This window comes from Theropithecus gelada, chromosome 19 (genome assembly GCF_003255815.1).
Source record: "Theropithecus gelada isolate Dixy chromosome 19, Tgel_1.0, whole genome shotgun sequence".
Classification (NCBI taxonomy): Eukaryota; Metazoa; Chordata; class Mammalia; order Primates; family Cercopithecidae; genus Theropithecus; species Theropithecus gelada.
This window is the reverse complement of record NC_037687.1, coordinates 10,428,832-10,450,643: the sequence shown is the minus strand read 5'-3', so window position 1 is coordinate 10,450,643 and position 21,812 is coordinate 10,428,832. Positions and strand designations below refer to the sequence as shown.

The following is a 21,812-nucleotide window of genomic DNA, read 5'->3' as shown; positions in this document are numbered from 1 at the left end:
CTCCAACCTAGGCAACAGAGTAAGACTCCATCTCAGAAAAAAAAAAAAAAAAAAAAAAGTGTGTGGTGGCTCACACTTCTAATCCCAGCACTGTGGGAGGCTGGGGACGAGAGGACTGCTTGAGGGCAAAAGTTTGAATCCAGCCAGGGCAATACAGCAAGAACCCATCTCTATTTATAAAAATAAACATATAGAAAAGATTTTCAGCTGGGTGCTGTGGCTCACGGCTGTGATCCCAGCACTTTGGGAGACTGAGGTGGATGAATAATCACCTGAAGTCGGGAGTTAGAGGCCAGCCTGGCCAACATAGTGAAACCCCGTCTATACTAAAAATATAAAAATTAGCTGGGTGTGGCAGTGCACGCCTGTAATCCTAGCTACTCGGGAGTCTGAGGTAGGAGAATTGTCTACCTCAGAGGTAGAGGTTGCAGTGATCTGAGATCGAGCCACTGTACTCTAGCCTGGGCAACCGAGCAAGACTCCATCTCAAAAGGAAAAGAACAATTCTTTACATTTAGCTTTGGATCCAACGGAAGAGGTAACAACTCTGCTATCTATCTAGCCATCCATCCAATGGAGCCTAGATGTGAAGTTTATGCCCAATGACCTTGGGCTTGTGTGCAGCCTGGCACAAAATAGGCACAGGGTCCTTATGACCCCTGCAGTCAGGTTCCACAGAAGCTCAGTGGCTTGTTGGTGTCCTGCTCGTCACCTACTGAGAAGACACATGCACAGCAAGTGCCAGGGCAAGTCTGGCATGTGCTTCTTGGAGCATGGCCTAGCTGGACACTTCTTCCTGGGCCCCACATCCTCAACCAGCACGCCTACCAACCACCCACCTACCCGGCAGTGACCGCCACACTTACAGCAAGCTGGATGGCCAGGTTGTCGGCCACCTTGTCTAGGAGGGCAGTTGTGGGCTTCTCCTTACACAGCAGCACCAGCTCCAGATCCAAGTCCCCCTTGAGTAGGAGGCCCTTTGCCACCAGGCCCACCCGCATCACTCCCCGCAGGGTTCTGGTCATGTGCTCCGTCTTCTGTTCCCTGAGGGACAGACCAACACTCAGCTCAGTGAAGAATTCAGTCTGACCACGACCCAGAGGTCCCAAGACAGGCTGAAGTTTCTTAGAAAACAGGAGCCAACCCCTACCCTACGAGGTCAGACCGAGACCATTCTGGCTAAGAGGGTGAAACCCCGTCTCTACTAAAAATACAAAAAAATTGGCCGGGCGCGGTGGCTCAAGCCTGTAATCCCAGCACTTTGGGAGGCCAAGACAGGCGGATCACAAGGTGAGGAGATCGAGACCATCCTGGCTAACACGGTGAAACCCCGTCTCTACTAAAAAATACAAAAAACTAGCCGGGCGAGGTGGCGGGCGCCTGTAGTCCCAGCTACTCGGGAGCCTGAGGCAGGAGAATGGCGTGAACCCAGGAGGCGGAGCTTGCAGTGAGCTGAGATCCAGCCACTGCACTCCAGTCTGGGTGACAGAGAGAGACTCCGTCTCAAAAAAAACAAAAACAAAAACAAAAACAAAATTAGCTGGGCATGGTGGCAGGCGCCTGTAGTTCCAGCTAAACTTGGGAGGCTGAGGCAGGAGAATGGCGTGAACCCGGGAGGCGGAGCTTACAGTGAGCCAAGATCACACCACTGCACTCCAGTCTGGGCCACAAAGCGAGACTCCGTCTCAAAAAGAAAAAAAAGGCCGGGCGCGGTGGCTCAAGCCTGTAATCCCAGCACTTTGGGAGGCCGAGACGGGTGGATCACGAGGTCAGGAGATCGAGACCATCCTGGCTAACACGGTGAAACCCCGTCTCTACTAAAAAAAAAATACAAAAAACTAGCCGGGCGAGGTGGCGGGCGCCTGTAGTCCCAGCTACTGGGGAGGCTGAGGCAGGAGAATGGCGTAAACCCGGGAGGCGGAGCTTGCAGTGAGCTGAGATCCGGCCACTGCACTCCAGCCTGGGCAACAGAGCCAGACTCCGTCTCAAAAAAAAAAAAAAAAGAAAACAAGTACCAACCCCTACCCTGGCTACCCTCTCTACAAGAAAGAAAACGACGACAGAAAACTTCACTTACCCAGCCCCTTCTTTACTGTCGTCCTCTGGGGGCACATCCATGTTATCGGACTCTGCCTGCTCGCTGCTACCCTTTTCCTGCTCGTCTATCCAGTCGGACACAGCTTTGAGTGCCCGCTCCGTGTGGGACACCATGTTCTGGACTGCCTCCAGCTCCTCTTGCGTTGGATAAACGGAAGAATGCTTTGCCATTACATGGCGGTCATCATTCACAAAAATTCGCATTGGACGCTAGGGATGTGAGAATTAAGTTAAAAATGATGTAAAGAGAGCAAGCAGCCCAACGTCCATCTTTTAAGCTGCACAATTCAGAATGATGCTATATCGCTTGTGTGTAAAAACCAAGCCTGCAGGAGCACAACTGAAGGACCAAGGAGGAACAAGCAAACTGAAACAGCTGTTGTGTCTGGGCAGTGGGAGACAGAATGGAATACAGAATAGATAATATTACTTTATAATCCAAAAGGGCTAATAAAAATGGTAATGGAATCAAATGCTTTGGAAAAGGTTACAAACATTTCTGTATGTGAGTGAAGAAATAGTATCTGTGATCAAAAACTTACCATTTTTACTTCTGTAGTGTCTGGAAATCAAACTTTTGCTTATCTTTTCAAATCGTGATAGATTTCCTTGGTGTTATCAATACTTCAGCTCTATAAGATCAGAAAATCTTTTTAGTTTCATATAACTTATAGTAGGATTCATTTTAGCAGCCACGTACACAGTAGCAAGAATGACATGTGTGCTGCCTCATGAAGGGCCTGTCAACACAGCAGAACACATCTTTATTTCCAAGTAACCACTGCTAAGCCAAGGCATTAACTACGTAACACCCTAAAAATGAAAACAGATGGTTTCAAGAAATCTGATCTGACTTCAGGCCTACAGACACTCAGATGGTATTTTACTTTCTTTTTTATCTTCCTTTACATAAATATGCCCATTTTTACAAGTATGAAAATATTAACAGGTCTCCAAAAAACACTACAGGTAGAAATGCTCACATCAGGCTAGGCACAGTGGCTCACGCCTGTAATCCCGCCACTTCGGGAGGCCGAGGAGGGTGGATCACTTGAGGTCAGGAGTTTGAGACCAGCCTGGCCAACATGACAAAACCGTATCTCTACCAAAAATACAAAAATTGGCTGGGCATGGTGGGTGCCTGTAGTCCCAGCTACTTGGGAGGCTGAGGCACAAGTATCGCTTGAGCCCAGGAAATGGAGGCTGCAGTGAGCGGAGATCACACCACTGCACTCCAGCACGGGTGGCAGAGCAAGACTTCATCTCAAAAAAAAAAAAAGTTCACATCAAAATCTTGGTGCTTGGAGAAGGAAAAGAGAGGGAAGGAGCTCTAATCCCTGACAGTAATGAAGAGATGGAAGAAAGACATGTGGCAAAGGGTCCCAAAAGGTTTCTGTAAAATGAGAAAGAACGAACCTCCCGAAAAGTGAGTTATCTGAAATATCAGGTGGACGACGACAACCACAGCAGCTTCAACTCTGAAGAGGCTAAGACAACTGAAGCGCACAACAGAATCTTTCAGGACAAACTAAGCCATAATTACTATTTCAGTCTCAGTATCATGTAGACTCCAACCTACTCAATTCCCACTCTACACAAACAGTCTGGTCCATACTGAAATCTTCCAAATGAGTAAACAACCAAAGAACCCCACCAGCACAATACACACAAGATGAATCTACCCCCACAGGCAACTACCAGCCCCTTCCGACTAAACTAGTTCCCAGCCAGCAGAGCAGGGTCAAACCTGAAAAGGCCCAAGCATCAAGGATAAATTCTGACATGCTGGCCAAAACAAGAACTTCCCAAAATACCCAAGACTACCTAGCAAAATCTAACTGCAAAATCTAAACATCCCAAACTTAAAAACCTAAGGGTGCTTGAGTGAGGTGGCTCATGCCTGTAATCCCAGCACTTTGGGAGGCCAAGGCAGGCGGATCACGAGGTCAGGAGATCGAGACCACCCTGGCTAACACGGTGAAACCCCGTCTCTACTACAAATACAAAAAATTAGCCGGGTGCAGTGGCAGGCGCCTGTAGACCCAGCTACACGGGAGGCTGAGGCTGGAGAATGGCGTGAACCCGGGAGGCAGGGCTTGCAGTGAGCCGAGAATGCACCACTGCACTCCAGCCTGGGCGACAGAGCGACACTTTGTCTCAAAAAACAAAAAAAAAAGAAGTCAGGAATTCGAGACCACCTTGGGCAACATGGTAAACCGCGTCTCTCCCAAAATTACAAAAATTAGATGGATGTGGTGGCGCACACCTGTCATCCCAGCTACTAGGGAGGCTGAGGCAGGAGAATAGCTTTAACCCAGGAGGCAGACATTGCAGCGAGCTGAGATTGTGCCACTGCACTCCAGCCTGGCCAATAGAGAGTCCACCTCAAAATAAATAAATGAATAAATAAAACCTAGGGGTAACTGGGCACGGTGGCTCATGCCTGTAATCCCAGTACTTAGGGGGGCCGAGGCAGGGGCATCACCTGAGGTCACGAGTTCAAGATCAGCCTGGCCAACATGGTGAAACCCTGTCTCTACTAAATATACAAAAAATTACTCAGGCATGATAGCACATGCTTGTAATCCTAGCTACTCAGGAGGCTGAAGCCCGAAAATTGCTTGAACCGGGGAGGCGGAGGTTACACTGAGTCAAGATCACCCCACTGCACCCCAGCCTGGGTAACGAGAGCAAAACTCTGTCTCATTAAAACAAACAAACAAACAAAAAACCTAGGGGTCAAATGATACGCCTGCAGAGCCCAGCAACAGGACGTGGTGGGGTCAAAGACTCCATGACAGGGGAGGGATGCAAGAGAGGAGGAGTGTGAGGGGGGCATGGGATGAAAAGGGCAGAAAGCCAGTCCCTGGGCTCAGTGACTCAACGCGCCTGAGACTCACACCATGGGGTGAGCCACTCGATCAATCGTCCAGGGAAAGCTTCCGCACAGACTTGGACCTGAAACTCCACTTGCCCAGCCCACTAGCTTCCTTCTTGCATCAGCAACATGGAAGCGGCCCCTCTACCCTTGGCAGGACTATGAAAATGAAACAAGTCAACCTACTTGAAGCATGCAGCACATATCCCACAGACCTAACAACTAGTACCAGATCCTACTGCTGAAAAAATCTGCCTCCCGAGGCTGTAGCATGAGTGCGTGAGTGATCTGTGTGCAAAGGGCATCCTCTCTTCCACCTCCCATGTCTCTTCACCAAGCCAGAGTCAAGCTCCAAAGGGCCTTCATTCCCCAATGATTCTGCCAAGCCAGTTCCCTTGGCTGTGGTTTCCCTGGATAGTCGCAAGGACACTGGGAATCTTGTTTATGAAGTGAATCCTTATGAAGAAATTAGTTACTTCAGTTAGGGGAATAATACTGTGGTTGTGCTGTGAAGAACCACCTTTAACTGTTCCACACATATTTAAGACAAATTTATGGCTGAAATTATATACCTGGTATTTGCTCTGAAATATACCAGGGAGCAGATAGTAGAGAAGGATGAAACAAGACTGCAGAACACTGACCGCTGCTGAAGCTGGGTGATGGATACTGTAACTCTTTTGTGCATGTTTTAAAAATTCGATAATACGGCCGGGCGCGGTGGCTCAAGCCTGTAATCCCAGCACTTTGGGAGGCCGAGACGGGCGGATCACGAGTTCAGGAGATCGAGACCATCCTGGCTAACACGGTGAAACCCCGTCTCTACTTTAAAAATACAAAAAAAAACTAGCCGGGCGAGGTGGCGGGCGCCTGTAGTCTCAGCTACTCGGGAGGCTGAGGCAGGAGAATGGCATGAACCTGGGAGGCGGAGCTTGCAGTGAGCTGAGATCCGGCCACTGCACTCCAGCCCGGGCGACAGAGCGAGACTCCGCCTCAAAAAAAAAAAAAAAAAAAATTCGATAATACATTTTTAAAAACGATTTGTAGAAATGGGGTGTCGCCATGTTGTGTGGGCTGGTCTCAAGTGATCCTCCCACCTCAGCCTCCCAAAGTGCTGGGGTTACAGGTGTGAGCCACCATGCATGGCAAACTATTTTCGTCTTTTTGAGAGAGTCTCGCTCTGTCACCCAGGCTGGAGTGCAGTGGTGCGATCTTGGCTCACTGTAATCTCCATCTGCCAGTTGCGGGCAATTCTCCTGTCTCAGCCTCCCAAGTAGCTGGGACTAAAGGTGTGTGCCACCACGCCCGGCTAATTTTTGTATTTTTAGTAGGGACAGGGTTTCACTATGTTGGCCAAGCTGGTCTTGAACTCCTCAATCTCCTTGAACTGGGGAGGTGGAGAATGCCATGAGCCGAGATTGCGCCACTGTACTCCAGCCTATGTGACACACAGAAAGAACGTCTCAAAATAAGTAAATAAAAATATACCACCACCACCACCACAACAAAAATCTACTGAAAGCAGCTCCTGGGAGAGGTGGATCGTAATCTGCAGCAGGGGATATACCAGGTGAGCCTGGATCCTACTGGAGCACCAGAAAGCAACGAAGTGCTGGTGATTAGAGCAGTCTTGTCCTGAGGACATGGGAGCTGACTTATGAGGTATCTCACTGGCTACATTTGAGACAAATTCAAAAAGAATCATGCTTCCACCTATGTGAAGTTCTAGAATAAGCAAAACTAGTCAGTGATGGGATAGCCTCTAGGGGACAGTGGCAGGGATCACATGGGAAGGGGCCCTCCCAAGCTTTCTGAGGTGATGGTTACACTCTCCCTCCTGACAAGGGTTGGGTATATGCAGTGGCCAGAATTCACTGACTGGTATGCTAAAGATCTGTGCATTATTTAAAAAGAAGAAAGAGACTGTGCATGGTGGCTCACCATGTTGGGAGGAGCATTTGTCAGGAGTCCCAAGACCAGCCTGAGTGAATCTACAAAAAAATTTTTTAAAGAAAAAAATAAAAATCCAACTGAAAATAAATACTAAATTCTTGTTAATATGTAAGAGGGAAGATTACAACTTCCTGCTATTTAGTTGGAAATGCCTCACAAAAATAAAGTGAGGCAGGAGCAGTGGCTCATGCCTGTAATCACAGCACTTTGGGAGGCCGAGGCAGGCAGATCACTTAAGCACAGTAGTTCAAGGCCAACCTTGGCAATATGAGACCTTGTCTCTAAAAAAATTTTAAAAATTAGCCAGATAGGGCCGGGCACAGTGGCTCAAGACTGTAATCCCAGCACTCTGGGGGGCCGAGACGGGCAGATCACGAGGTCAGGAGATTGAGACCATCCTGGCTAACACGGTGAAACCCTGTCTCTAATAAAAAATACAAAAAACTAGCCAGGCGAGGTGGTGGGCGTCTGTAGTACCAGCTACTAGGGAGGCTGAGGCGGGAGAATGGCGTAAACCCGGGAGGCGGAGCTTGCAGTGGGCTGAGATCCAGCCACTGCACTCCAGCCTGGGCGACAGAGCGAGACTCTGCCTCAAAAAAAAAAAAAAAAAAAAAATTAGCCAGATAGGCTGCGTGTGGTGGTTCACCCCTGTAATCCCAGCACTTTGGGAGGCTGTGGTGGGTGGATCACCTGAGGTTGCGAGTTTGAGACCAGCCTCGCCAACATGGCGAAATAGAAACCTGTCTCTATTAAAAACACAAAATTAGCCGGACATTGGTGGTGCATGCTTGGAATCCCAGCTACTCGGGAGGCTGAGAAAATAGAATCGCTTGAACCCAGGGAGCAGAGGCTACAGTGAGCCAGTCACGCCACTGCACTCCAGCCTTGGCAACAAGAGCGAAATTCCGTCTCAAGAAAAGAAAAAAAGAAGGAAAGAAAAAAATTAGCCAGGCGTGGTGGCACCTGCCCGTTAATTTCAGCTACTCAGGAGGCTGAGGGAGGAGGATCACTTGAGCCCGGTAGATGGGAGGCTGGAGTGAGTCAAGATTGTGCCACTGTACTCTAGCTTGGGCAACAGTGTGTGAGACCCTGTACCCCACCACCCAAATAAAAAAAAAAACCTATAAATACAGTTAATATGTAAAGGGAAGACTTGCAACTTTCTGCTACTTAGTTTGAAATGTATCACCAAAATAAAGTGGCCAGGCATAGTGGCTCATGCCTGTAACTCCAACACTTCCAGAGGCTGAGGCAGGTGGATCATCTGAGGTCAAGAGTTCGAGACCAGCCTGACTAACATGGTGAAACCCTGTCTCTACTAAAAATATATAAATTAGCTGGGCATGGTGGCATGCACCCGTAATCCCAGCTACCCGGGAGGCTAAGGCAGGAGAATTGCTGGAATCAGGAAGGCAGAGGCTGCAGTGAGCCAAGATCTCACCACTGCACTCCAGCCTGGGCAACTCCATCTCAAAAAAAAAAAAAAAAAATGAGGCCAGGCATAGTGGTTCATGCCTATAACCCCAACACTCTGGGAGGCTGAGACGCGAGGACTGCTTGAGCCCAGGAGTTTGAGATAGCACTGAGCTATGACTGTATCACTGCACTCCAGCCTGGACAACAAAGTATAACCCTGTCTCTGATCAATCAATAAAGTGAAGAGTGAAGAGAACTATAAGTGGATGGACAAATACGTAAAACACAAGCAGTTAAATGCCCACAGCACAACCTAGGCTGTGTATATAGATAGGTATTCATTAAATCTATTTTATTATTATCGTATCTTGAGACAGTTTCACTCTTGCTGCCCAGGCTGGAGTGCAATAGCATGATCTCGGTTCACTGCAACCTCTGCCTCCCAGGTTTAAGCGACTGTCCTGCCTCAGCCTCCCAAGTATCTGGGATTACAGACATGCGCCACCACACCTGGATTTTTTTTTCTTTTTTTTGAGAAGGAGTTTTGCTCTGTCGCCCAGGCTGGAGTGCAGTGGCATGACCTCAGCTCACTGCAAGCTCCGCCTCCCGGGTTCACACCATTCTGCTGCCTCAGCCTCCGGAGTAACTGGGACCACAGGCATGTGTCACCACACCCGGCTAATTTTTTGTTTTTTAGGAGAGACAGGATTTCACCATGTTGGCTAGGATGGTCTCCATCTCCTGACCTCGTGATCCTCCCGCCTCAGCCTCCCAAAGTGCTGGGATTACAGGCGTGAGCCACCGCGCCCAGCCACACCTGGCAATTTCTTTTTTGTATTTTTAGTAGAGACGGGGTTTCATCACATTTGTCAGGCTGGTCTCGAACTCCGGACCTCAAGTGATCCGCCTGCCTCGGCCTCCCAAAGTGCTGGAATTACAAAAGTGTGAGCCACTGCACCCAGCTTAAATTCTTTATTATTATTTTTTGAAATGGACTCTCACTCTGTTCCCCAGGCTGGAATGGAGGGCAGTAGCGCGATCTTGACTCACTGTGACCTCCACCTTCCAGGCTCAAGTAATTCTCCTGCTTCAGCTTTCCGGGTAGCTGGGATTACAGGCACCTACCACCATGCCAGGTCAACTTCTGTATTTTTAGTAGAGATGGGGGTTTCACCATGTTGGCCAGGCTGGTCTCAAACTCCTGACCTCAAATGATCGGCCCGCCTCGGCCTCCCAAAGTGCTGGGACTACAGGCGTGAGCCACTGCGCCTGGCCTGAGTGTTCACTAAAATTGTATCACCTTTTTTTGTATGTTTGAACATTTTCAAAAGATGTTACTAAAATAAACAGATTTGACACATTAAATTTATATATATCCATAAGTCCATAAACATACTTAAAAAAAACAAAAACAAAACTAATTTCCCACATTAGAGTTCACGTCCAAACTTCATACTCTGAACTGTTAAAAGACGAAAGTTCACCCCCAGTTGATACAATCTATAATAAAAACGCCATGTGACAAACTAGAGTTAGGGGTAGAAAACCACCCCATTGCCAGGCGCAGTGGATCACACCTGTAATCCCAACACTTTGGGAGGCAGAGGCAGGCGGATCACGAGGTCAGGAGATCGAGACCATCCTGGCTAACACGGTGAAACCCCATCTCTACTAAAAACACAAAAAAATTAGCCGAGTGTGGTGGCGGGCACCTGTAGTCCCAGCTACTTAGGAGGCTGAGGCAGGAGAATGGCGTGAACCCGAGAGGCGGAGCTTGCAGTGAGCCGAGATCACGCCACTGCAGTCCAGTCTGGGCGACAGAGCAAGACTCTGTCTCGAAAAAAAGAAAAAAAGCCACCCATCAACCATTGAAGCACTGAAGCACAAGGTATCATTTGGTCAAAATATCATCCCATCCAAAATGCCTCAGAGGACACACACACGCCCCCAACACACCTGTCTTCAGCAAATGCCCTGCATGTGGCTTTCCATCTGCTCTCTTCACTGTTCAAAACGAGAAACGTGGGTGTGCCCTTGCTATAATGAGTGCCTCACTTCATCTTTCTCCGCTCCCTGAGGCAGACCCTTGAAAAGACCCCTGAAGGGCCTCGCTGGCCTCCAGTTGGCTCTGACCACAACTGGCCGGCATGCAGTCCATTACATGCCTGGGTCCTCCTCCCTTAGACCAGGCAACGGGAGCAATGCTTTCCGACTCACGTGGACAAAATGAATAAAAGTAGTAATTATCTGAACTAAAACAAATGTTTAAAAACTACAGTTATTGCTCCTTTTCAGGGCAACAAACCATTTCTCTCTGTGAGCCCAAGACAAATTTGACATCCAAGCCAGCTTCTTGGAATTTGTCTCATTAACTGATCCAGGAATCTTCAGGGTGAGCAGAAACTTTCCTTTCCTTTTTGTTTTTTTTGGGAGGCAGAGGCAGGCGGATCACGAGGTCAGGAGATCGAGACCATCCTGGCTAACACGGTGAAACCCCATCTCTACTAAAAATACAAAAAAATTAGCCGATTTTTTTTTTTTTTTACAAAAAAATTTGTTTTTGGAGACAAAGTCTCCCTCTGTCGCCGAGGCTGGAGTGCAGTGGTGCCATCTCGGCTCACTGCAAGCTCCGCCTCCCGGGTTCACGCCATTCTCCTGCCTCAGCCTCTCGAGTAGCTGGGACTACAGGCGCCTGCCACTGCACCTGGCTAATTTTTTCTGTTTTTAGTAGAGACGGGGTTTCACCGTGTTAGCCAGGACAGTCCCGACCTCCTGACCTTGTGATCCACCTGCCTCGGCCTCCCAAAAGTGCTGGGATTACAGGCGTGAGCCACTGCGCCTGGTCAGAAACTTCCCTTTCAAGATGATTTTTAGTGAGGCACACTGCTGGCAAGAAGCCTACAGCACCCACTCACAAGCAACACTCCGCTGCCCCTACCAATCTAACTTTAAACGAAAGCTGCGAAACGATGAACAATGCTGCTCTTGCAACCACATTTATTCAAACCTGGCACCAGCAATGACTATTCTTACAATTTTTATGATTCAATCCTGGGCACCAGCAACATGCAGCTTCTCTGAAAACAAACTCAAGGCAGGATCAAGTGGTAAGTGAAGTATCGCGATTTTAAACATGACTTCTTGGTGGTTTGGGATGGTTTAACACACAGGGATTTGTTTTTCTTTTGTTCCTGAATCCAGCCAACCCACAGCATGCAGTTACAGAAGCTTCAACCACAGAACATTGTTTGTGGTGCAACGGTCATCTTTCAGACCTCTCACTAATTACACTGTGAGGTTCATGGCACTTGTTGTTGGAAAAGAAACATGCCCAAGTTAGTTGAGCATGAGTGGATTAACAGATGTTTGTGGAATGGACAGGTACAGTGGCAACACCCTCACAGGTATGGCCCGACCTGTCTTCGGGGTATTTCATAAATCTTACAGCCTTCCCAGCAACTCTAGCGAATAGTCCTGAAGTGGATATTCGCCTTAGAGAGGCCAAATTAGGCTTTGAAATTTACATAGACTCAACCCACCTCCTAGTTTCCTGAATTCTGGAGCTGGCCCATCCTGGGCTGTGAGCTGAAATGATACACTCGAGCTAGGAGTCTTGGTGACTCCTTAAACTTTGACAGATTCACGCCATCAAGGGCACAATAAAAATTATTCTCAGAAAGCAACTGGCTGGACGCAGTGGCTCACACCTGTAATCCCACCATTTGGGAGGCGAAGGCGGGCGGATCACCTGAGGTTGGGAGCTCAAGACCAGCCTGACCAACATGGAGAAACCCCAACACTACTAAAAATACAAAATTAGCCCGGTGTGCGCGCTTGTAATCCCAGCAATGCCAGTCTAAAATCTTGCTATCGATGCCATTCTGAAATATTTAACAACGTGAAGTCCAGTGCAATGGTTCATCATTCAGACTGCAACAGTGTTACTACATCAAAGTTAGGAATAAAGTGGTTTTTTTTTTTTTTTTTTTTTTTTTTGAGACAGTCTTGCTCTGTCACCCAGGCTGGAGTGCAGTGGTGTGATCTCAGCTCATCTACAACCTCCACCTTCTGGGTTCAAGCAATTCTCCTGCCTCAGTCTACCAAGTAGTTGGGATTACAGCCACAGACCACCATTCCTGACTAATTTTTGTATTTTTAGTGCAGATGGGATTTCACCATGTTGGCCAGGATGGTCTTGAACTCCTGACCTCAAGTGATCCTCCACCCTCAGCCTCCCAAAGTGCTGGGATTATAGGCGTGAGCCACCGTGCCCAGCCAGAAATAAAGATTTTAATAAATATTTTCAACTTAAAGGACTGTCCTTTATCTTATTCCTATAGTTTTGGTGATAAAGACAATCTTGTTACTTATGAAAAATGGAAATGGTGAATGATCACTAATTTAAATATATTTTCCTTGACAAAATAAAAACCTAGCAAATACAGCTGGGCGCGGTGGCTCATGACTGTAATCGCAGCACTTTGGGAAGCCAGGGCGGGCAAATCATGAGGTCAGGAGTTTGAGACCAGCCTGGCCAACATGGTAAAACCCAATCTCTACTAAAAATGCAAAAATTAGCTGGGTGCAATGGCGCGCGCCTGTAATCCCAGCTACTCAGGAAGCTGAGGCAGGAGAATCGCTTGAAGCCAGGAGGCGGAGGTTGCAGTGAGCCAAGAGCGTGCTGTTGCACTCCAGCCTAGGCGACAGAGCTAGACTCCATCTCAAAAAAAAAAAAAAAAAAAGTTGGCAAATACAAGTTGTTCCTCAAGGCTGGGCGCGGAGGCTCAAGCCTGTAATCCCAGCACTTTGGGAGGCCAAGACTGGTGGATCACGAAGTCAGGAGATCGAGACCATCCTGGCTAACATGGTGAAACCCCGGCTCTACTAAAAAATACAAAAAACTAGCTGGGCGAGGTGGCGGGCGCCTATAGTCCCAGTTACTTGGGAGGCTGAGGCAGAATGGCTGAGGCAGGAGAACGGCGTGAACCAGGGAGGCGGAGCTTGCTGTGAGCTGAGATCCAGCCACTGAACTCCAGCCTGGGCGACAGAGCAAGACTCCGTCTCAAAAAAACAAAAAAAAACCAAGTTGTTCCTCAAATGTTTCTGGAGACCCAGGACTCCAGGCTCATTAGTGTTGTGCAGTGCCCACAGTCCTAGAGTTAGAAGCCTGAGATTTGCCCCTGGGCTCTCCAACCTGGCAGCTTTGGGACCTACAGCAAATCACTTACCTTTCTGGTGCTGGGTGAAAAATGAGGATGAAAATACCACCTGCCTTGGGCTGCAGACAGCAAGGATTAAAGGTGGCATTATGGGGAAATGTTTTGTGAACATACTACTACAAATGCAACATATGAAGAGGATTAAATTGGGTACAGTTGTGCATGCCTGTAGTACCAGTTACTCGGGAGGCCGAGGCAGGAAGATTCGTTGAGCCCAGAAGTTCAAGACCAGCCTGGGCAACATAGTGAGGGCCAGTCCTTAAGAAAAAAAAAAGAAAAACATTAACTGCTCTTGGATGAACTAACAGAAATGCTTTAAAATCTGCCACCACAGAAAAACATTCAACATGACTTCACGTGGGAATTATCAAACCCTCTTTCCAGCATGCTCTCAGGCAGCAAGGGGGTGAGGGAAGCATGGTTGAGAGATCCTCCCATATCTGGCTGGAGGCAGAGGCAATCCTTCCCCATGTATTCCCAGAGTGAAGCCTTGGTTTTTTTTTTTTCTTTAACTCAGTGTATACTTCAATGTTTACTTTCCCCAGAACTGTATTTTTCCAGTTAAGATTTTTTTTTTAAAAAAAAGGCCATCTCTCACATGGACATTAAATATTAACATTCAAACATATGAACTGTTTAGTAGCAAAGGATGAAGTAAAACCTTTTTACTTTGAAATAACTGCAGGCCAGGTGTAGTGGCTCACATCTGTAATCCCAACACTTTGAGAGGCCGAGGCGGGCAGATCACTTGAGTGAGGCCAGTTCAAGATCACCCTAGTCAACACGGCGAAACTCAGTCTTTATTAAAAATACAAAAATTAAAAAAAAAAAAAATACAAAAATTAGGCTGGGTGCTGTGGCTCACACCTGTAATCCCTGCACTTTGGCAGACTGAGGCAGCGGATCACTTGAGATCAGGAGTTTGAGACCAGCCTAGGCAAAATGATGAAACCTCATCTCTACTAAAAATACAAAAAATTAGCTGCGCGTGATGGTGGGCGCCTGTTATCCCAGCTACTTGGGAGGCTGAGGCAAGAAAAATGAGGCAAGAGAAACACTTGAACCCAGGAGGCAGAGGTTGCAGTGAGCCGAGATCGTCCCACTGCACTCCAGCCTGGATGACAGACTCCGTCTCCAAAACAACAAAAAAAAACCCACTCTGATATGAGAAAGTAGTTTTATAGACAAGTAACAGGAAAAAAAGTGGCCTGGAAGACTAATTCATCTCCAAGACCTTTTATCTTTATCTAAGTAAGACCTTAACCTTCAGCTTGAAGCAAAATCCTCAAAAAGGTAAGGACAGCTGTCGCACATGTTCACGGAAAATTACGTACTTCACACTGCCAAGTAGAACTTCTCACTATCACTTAAAATTATAAAAATAATTTGGAGCAAATTGGCCAGGCGCGGTGGCTCACACCTGAAATCCCAGCACTTTGGGAGGCTGAGGCAGGCGGATCACAAGGTCAGGAGACGGAGACCATCCCGGCTAACATGGTGAAACCCCGTCTCTACTAAAAACACAATTAGCTGGGTGTGATGGCGGGCGCCTGTAGTCCCAAGCTACTCGAAAGGCTCAGGCTGGAGAATGGCGTGAACCCGGGAGGCGGAGCTTACACTGAGCCGGGATGGCGCCACTGCACTCCAGCCTGGGCGACAGAGCAGACTCCGGCACAAAAATAATAATTTGGAGCAAATTTACATACTGTAATACACATTCAACTTTGTGACTAAATGATCCATGGTGATCACATATTCCACAAGAGAATGGCCCTCAGACAATAAACATATTTTTGTCTTAAAATGAGTGCCACTGGGCAAGGCGGCTCACATCTGTAATCCCAGCACTTTCAGAGGCTGCGGCAGGAGGATCACTTGAGCCCAGGAATTTGAGACCAGCCTGGGCTACATAGTAAGACCCCGTCTCTACAAAAAAAATAAAATTGGTTTAAAAGTTTAAAAATAATAATAAACTAGTAGCTACATTTCAATTTCTTCACTACGTAAACATTTAATGAGAAGAAAAAAAAAATTAAATTCTGGCCAGGAGCGATGGCTCACTCCTGTAATTCCAGCTTTTTGGGAGGCCAAGGTGGGCAGACTGCTTGAGCACAAGAGTTTTGAGGCCAGCCTGGGCAACGTGGAAAGACCCTGTCTCTACAAAAAATTCAAAAAATTAGCCGGGTGTGGTGGCATGTGCCTGTGATCCCAGCTACTTGGGAGGCTGAGGTGGGAGGATTGCTTCTTGAGCCTGGGAGGCGGAGGTTGCAGTGAGTGCAGATCACGCAATTGCACTCCAGCCTGGGTGACAGAGCAAGACCCTGTCTCAAAAAAAAAATTAAATTTTAACTGGACATCACTTTTACAAAACGCCTAAACACAGCTGATGCTAAATGTATCTGAATTTCCAATTGCTATTTTTTATTTTTTTGAGACGGAGTCTTGCTCCATCACACAGGCTGGAGTGCAGTGGCACCTTCTCAGCTCACTGCAACCTCCGCCTCCTAGGTACAAGCGATTCTCCTTCCTCAGCCTCCCGAGTAGCTGGGACTGCAGGTGTGTGCCACCGTACCCAGAAAATTTTGTTGTTTTTTTTTTTCTTTTTTTTAGTAGAGATGGAGACGGGGTTTCACCATGTTGGCCAAGATTGTCTCAAACTCCTGACCTCATGATCCGCCCACCTCAGCCTCCCAAAGTGCTGGGATTACAGGTGTGAGCCACCGCACCTGGCTATTATTGCTATTTATAATGGAATCACCTGTGAAGTGTTCTCAGGGAAAAGTTTCACAAGGATTTTGAGATCATAAATATCATAAAAATTTCTTAAAAATCAGCACGCCAATGAGGCCTCCAACCACCACCCACCTGCCTACCCTACTTTCACAATTATTTCCACACCAGCTTACTCTGTATAATCATACAGACGGGAAACCTACTTGTTTCAGATAAAATGGACATATGCTTCAGCAGTAAACTAAAGTTTGCCTCATGCCTCCCAGGCCCCAAATCTCTTTACTCATTCATTGTGCAAAGATGCCACTCAAACCACTATCTGCCTCAGATTCCAAACTTCCTGATGGAAACAAATCAAATCTTTCTCTGCTAGAACTTAGTTAACATAAAAAGCATCCAATAAATAGAACCTAGGAGGCTGGGAGTGGCGGCTCACACCTGTAATCCCACCACTTTGGGAGGCGGGTGGTAGATCACCTGAGGTCGGGAGTTCCAGACCAGCCTGATCAACATGGAGAAGCCCCGTCTTACCAAAAACACAAAATTAGCTGGGTGTAGTGGAGCATGCCTGTAATCCCAGCTACTCAGGAGGCTGAGGCAGGAGGATCGCTTTAACTCGGGAGGTGGAGGTTGCGGTGAGCCGAGATCGCACCACTGCACTCCAGCCTGGGCAACAAGAGCTAAACTCTGACTCAAAACAAAACAAACAAACAAACAAACACAAACCCTAGAAAATCCTAGTTCCGGCAAAGGTTCAATCACAGCAAGATTCAAATAAAAGGTCACAATTTCCTGGGCTAATACTAAACGTTAACACTTACACAATACTAAATGTTAACACTTTCGTATCTTTCAAAACTGCACAAGGTGAATTAACTTGCTGACAAAATGTAGCAGGATGGCAAGTCCAAGAGGTATAAATGGGGAAAGCAATCACTCCTCTGGAGCCATGAAAGGTAATCAAAAGAAACCGACAAAGAGGGTGAAAACAGTCCATAAGAGAAGAGGCCCCAGCGCAAAGAAAACGACTAAAGTCTTTTCCCAGAAGACTTCTAACCCCCACATCTTGCTAAAGCCTGAAGAAGAAAAGGGTAGTCTACTGTGTACCCAAAGGAAAGGGACTTAGGGAAGGCTTCTTCCCCATCACTGACTCTACCTGTCCCCTACCTGGAGGCCTTAACCAGGGAGCACCGTATATGTCTGTGTGATCAAAGTATTAGTAGCTGTCCTTTGTCAATGTGGTATTTAACATGAAGAATTTAGGAAAAATAAGAAACAGACTTAGATTCCTCATGCTCAGGAATATGGGCCTTCAAGACTCTGCAAATACTAGAAGGAGCCAAAGGAATTTTTGCCTAGAGGCACCAAACAAGTTCAATCAGAAAAACCACAAACAATTAGGCACCTCTCAGCTCCAGGAACAGGCGGCTGAGCTCCAGGAAGATAGGGAGACAGATAAATAGCGCCCAGTGGGGACAAGGCCAAGCCTGGCACTCATGGCCAGCCTCCAATCTGAACTAAAGAATATTCCAAACACTGGGGCCTGCAGATTCCATTCACAAATCCCAGGGACCACGAGCCACTCACATAGGCAAGGGGCCCCCGCACCACAGAACAGGGAGAGGAGCACCTGCAAGTGTCCTGCGGCCTCCCCCTGCTTTCCAGCTGTGAATGAGGCCCTGGTTCCCATACTTCATTCACAGTCTGGGCGGCTGCTGTAACTACATCCCACGAGACCACACACAAAGCATCAAACACAAGGCATAGTGGCAGCACTTTGAGCAATCCATGGAGATTCCCAACTACAAATACCTGAGGAAAAGAGAGCTTAAAAAGTCCTAAATTTCAATCCTAACTTCGGATGGCACCTCGCGATTCCATGTGGACCACAAATATGCCATCACACCGCTCATTTTAAAGTGAGCAAAATCTTGAAAGAGATTCAGCATCATTGAATTACCGGAGTCCAGAAAAGGATGTCACTGAAACTGATGCTTCGTTGCTGATCCATGTCACCTAAGCAGCAACTGGCAATCAATGTTGGATATGTGAAGAAGAGATCCCTTACTCTCCTCAAATTTGGTCACGGAACTGGGGGAGAGCATGCAGACCGCCGTACACCCCAAATAATTCATCCAGGCGGTAGATTAACTGGGGCAGAACCTCCTGCGTAACCTCGAGAATCTCAATCGCTCAACTACGAGGGAAAATAAAGGTAGAAAGGGGTTTTAAGCATCCACGTTTCGGGGCCCAAGCTTGCACTCAAACAGACTGCCGTTCTAGGGAAGGCAAATACAATCTGGAAAAACATTCAAAAATGAAAACAAATGAACTAAAGAAAAAGAAAGCTGAAACCCTTCCAAATTTGGACCCTGATCTGAGAGAGGCCTGGCTGACTAGAGATTTGGAAACCCGACGAACCCACAAAAGCTTCCTCTGCAGTCCGCGTGGAAAGGGGCTTCCAAGGAGGGGTCCGCCTCTCCGCGCCCCGTGAGGACAAAGGAGGCAACGTTTCCCGCCTCAGGAACCTGGGACTCTCCTGGAACCGGGGGCGGGACTGGGACAAAGAGGAGGAGGGAATAGGAAAGGAGTAAGGAGTGAGGAAGGAGGGTCGCCCCGCCGCGAAGCTCGGGACCCGAGGGGGTGTGTGCTCCAGACACGTGCGCGCGTCCCCAGGAGGCCGCAACAGACAAAGCCCGGCCCCGGGGAAGCGGCGGCCGGGGGCCCGGTGCGCGCGCACCCCCCGCGCGTGGCGCCGCCGCCGGCCGAGGGGCCGCGTGTGGGGGGGAGCGGCTGCGCGCGCACCGAGTCCTCGCCGCCGCCGTCGCCGCCATTTTGTTTCCTCCGCACAATGGAGGAGAGTTAACGGCCGAGCGCGGGAGCGAGGCCGGCAAGGGAGGAACCGATCAGCCGCCGGGATGAGGGGACCGGGGGGAGGCGGCGAGCGCGGGACCCCTCCAGCCTTGTCACCGCGAACCCTCGGTAGGGACCTCGGTGAGGAAGGCGGGCGGGGGGAGGGGCAGAGGCGGGAGCGGGCCCGGCCGCCGCCACATTGACGCTTACCTTGTCGGCGTCCCCTTCTTCGACCGCAGCCGCCGCCGCCGCCCTCCTGCCACAGCCCGCCGGGGTCTCCCCCAAAAAGCCACGCGGTGCGCGCCGGGCTGCTGGGTCCAACTGCAATGGCGAGAAGAGGAGGAGGAGGAGTCCGGACCGGGGGCGAGCGGGCGGGCGGGCAGGCGCGCGCCGGGGAGGTGCGGGAACACGTGATCAGCTGAAGCCCCGCCCCCTTTGACGCCGCGTTGCGCCTCGACGCAGGCCCAACCCAAATGGGAGGGAGGAGCGAAAAGACATAGGGGGGTCTTGGGGCGGGCGTGCGTTATCACGTGGGACAAGCCTGAGTGTTTGCTTGCATAGTCACGTGACTTCGGCACCTTTCCCTCCGCTTTCGATAGGTTACTCTATCATGTGACAATGGCGAATTTCGCAGTTTTCTTCGCCATCTGACAAGAACTTTTGGCGCCTTCCCTTTGCCGTATTGGGAGTCCTCCATCACGTGACGAGGTCACGCTCTGGTTTTTGCTAAGGCGGTTTTTGAGCGGCCATTACCACGTGATGCAATGCAAGCATGAGAGGCGGAGCCTCCCCACGGCTGCGGCATTTCGCGCCTGCGCGTCCGCCATCTTACGCCCGTTGCCCTGAGTACGTTAGCGGAAATGGCTCTGAGAGGCTTTGACGCATGTGTACCTTCTTAGTGGTGGTATGTTGGCCGGAGACTCGTGCTACAGTGGAGGTGGCTATGCTTCCCGCATCTCTCTTGAGAGGCACAGAAGGTCAGAGATGCGTGCGAGGAACGGCCAGGTCCAGTGTCTCCTCGTTGCTGTCCCTTCATCCCGGGACCGGCGCCAACGAGCGCGCGCGTTCTTTCGTCCCACGGACCTTCCTTGGTGTAGCCTCCCCGGGCCGTAGCTTCCGAAGGCTATAGCCGACCTGGTCGGGATTCTCCAGCCCGCTTTCCCCTTTCCCGATTGACAGATGGAGAAACTGAGGCCCAGGCCAAAAAGTATCACACTAGAGGGCTCACGGCCAGTTCCTGGGAAAGTTGGGGCTGGGACTCTACGTACGCTCGGCCAGCAACAGCGCGGAGCTCCGAAGTAAAGGCGCCCGTGACCGAGTGCCTTGTCCTTAAAAGCGTGGTGTCCTTGGATGCTCCCAGGCGCCTTATGAGGTCCCCGATGTGCAGTCTGTGCTTAAACTAAACCCCACGCTCTGCCAGGGTCGGGTTGGCCATCCGCAGGCGTAGTTGCTAGGGAGGTTTGACAGATGCCCGCCTGTTGATTCAAATGTTCCCAGGATTTGGAGCAAGAAGAGCAAGGAAGGCCGGGCGCGGTGGCTCACCCTTGTAATCCCAGCACTTTGGGAGGCGGAGGCAGGCGGATCACGACGTCAGGAGATCAAGACCGTCCTGGCTAACACGGTGAAACCCTGTCTACTGAAAACACAAAAAATTAGCCGGGCATGGTGGCGGGCGCCATTAGTCCGAGCTACCCGGGAGGCTGAGGCAGCAGAATGGCGTGAACCAGGGACGCGGAGCTTGCAGTGAGTGCACGCCAGCCTGGGCAACAGAGCGAGACTCTGTCTGAAAAAAAAGAAGAGCAAGGAGGTGTTGAAAGTGGGTTTCCTGGCTGGGCGTGGTGGCTCACGCTTGTAATCCCAGCACTTTGGGAGGCAGAGGTGGGCGGATCACTTGAGGTCAGAAGTTCAAGACCAGCCTGGCCAACATTGTGAAACACCGTCTCCACTAAAAATACGAAAATTAACTGAGTGTGGTGGCAGGCGCCTGTAATCCCAGTAATTGGGAGGCTGAGGCAGGAGAATCGCTTGAACCCAGGAGGCAGAGGTTGCAGTGAGCTGAGAGTGTACCATTACACTCCAGCCTGGGCAATAGAGTGAGACTCAGCCTCAAAAAAAAATAAATAAATTAGCCCGGTGTGGTGGTGTGCGCCTACAATCCCAGCTACTCAGGAGGCAGAGGCACAAGAATGGCTTGAATCACTTTGAACCTGGGAGGCAGAGGTTACAGTGAGCTGAGATGGCACCACTGCACTCCAGCCTGGGCAATAGAGCGAGACTCCAACTCCCTATCTCCAAAAAAAAAAAAATAAGGCCGGGCGTGGTGGCTCAAGCCTGTAATCCCAGCACTTTGGGAGGCCGAGACGGGCGGATCACGAGGTCAGGAGATCGAGACCATCCTGGCTAACACGGTGAAACCCTGTCTCTACTAAAAAATACAAAAAACTAGCCGGGTGAGGTCACGGGCGCCTGTAGTCCCAGCTACTCAGGAGACTGAGGCAGGAGAATGGCGTGAACCCGGGAGGCGGAGCTTGCAGTGAGTTGAGATCTGGCCACAGCACTCCAGCCTGGGTGACAGAGCGAGACTCCGTCTCAAAAAAAAAAAAAAAAAAAAAAACTGAAGTGTAAAGATGTAATTATGTGGCAAGGCAAGGGTTAAAAAGAAA

The 21,812-nt window shown here is 49.2% G+C and overlaps 1 protein-coding gene across 5 annotated transcripts in view; it reads right to left on the bottom strand.

The window, feature by feature from the left end:
* ILF3 (interleukin enhancer binding factor 3) overlaps nucleotides 1-20,860 on the bottom strand; it is a 40,921-nt gene extending 20,061 nt beyond the window's left edge. For 3 of the 5 annotated variants that reach the window (XM_025366065.1, XM_025366066.1, XM_025366067.1), the window contains exons 1-4: nucleotides 19,360-19,586; nucleotides 2,640-2,729; nucleotides 2,078-2,307; nucleotides 867-1,044 (exon numbers count right to left, since the gene is read on the bottom strand). In XM_025366065.1, coding sequence (XP_025221850.1) covers nucleotides 867-1,044; nucleotides 2,078-2,307; nucleotides 2,640-2,642 — 411 coding nt within the window. In that variant the 5' untranslated portion in view covers nucleotides 2,643-2,729; nucleotides 19,360-19,586. Of the gene's footprint in view, nucleotides 1-866; nucleotides 1,045-2,077; nucleotides 2,308-2,639; nucleotides 2,730-19,359 lie in introns of all 5 variants that reach the window. The other 2 variants (XM_025366063.1, XM_025366064.1) reach the window with 1 other exon arrangement.
* Nucleotides 20,861-21,812: the final 952 nt, after the last annotated feature.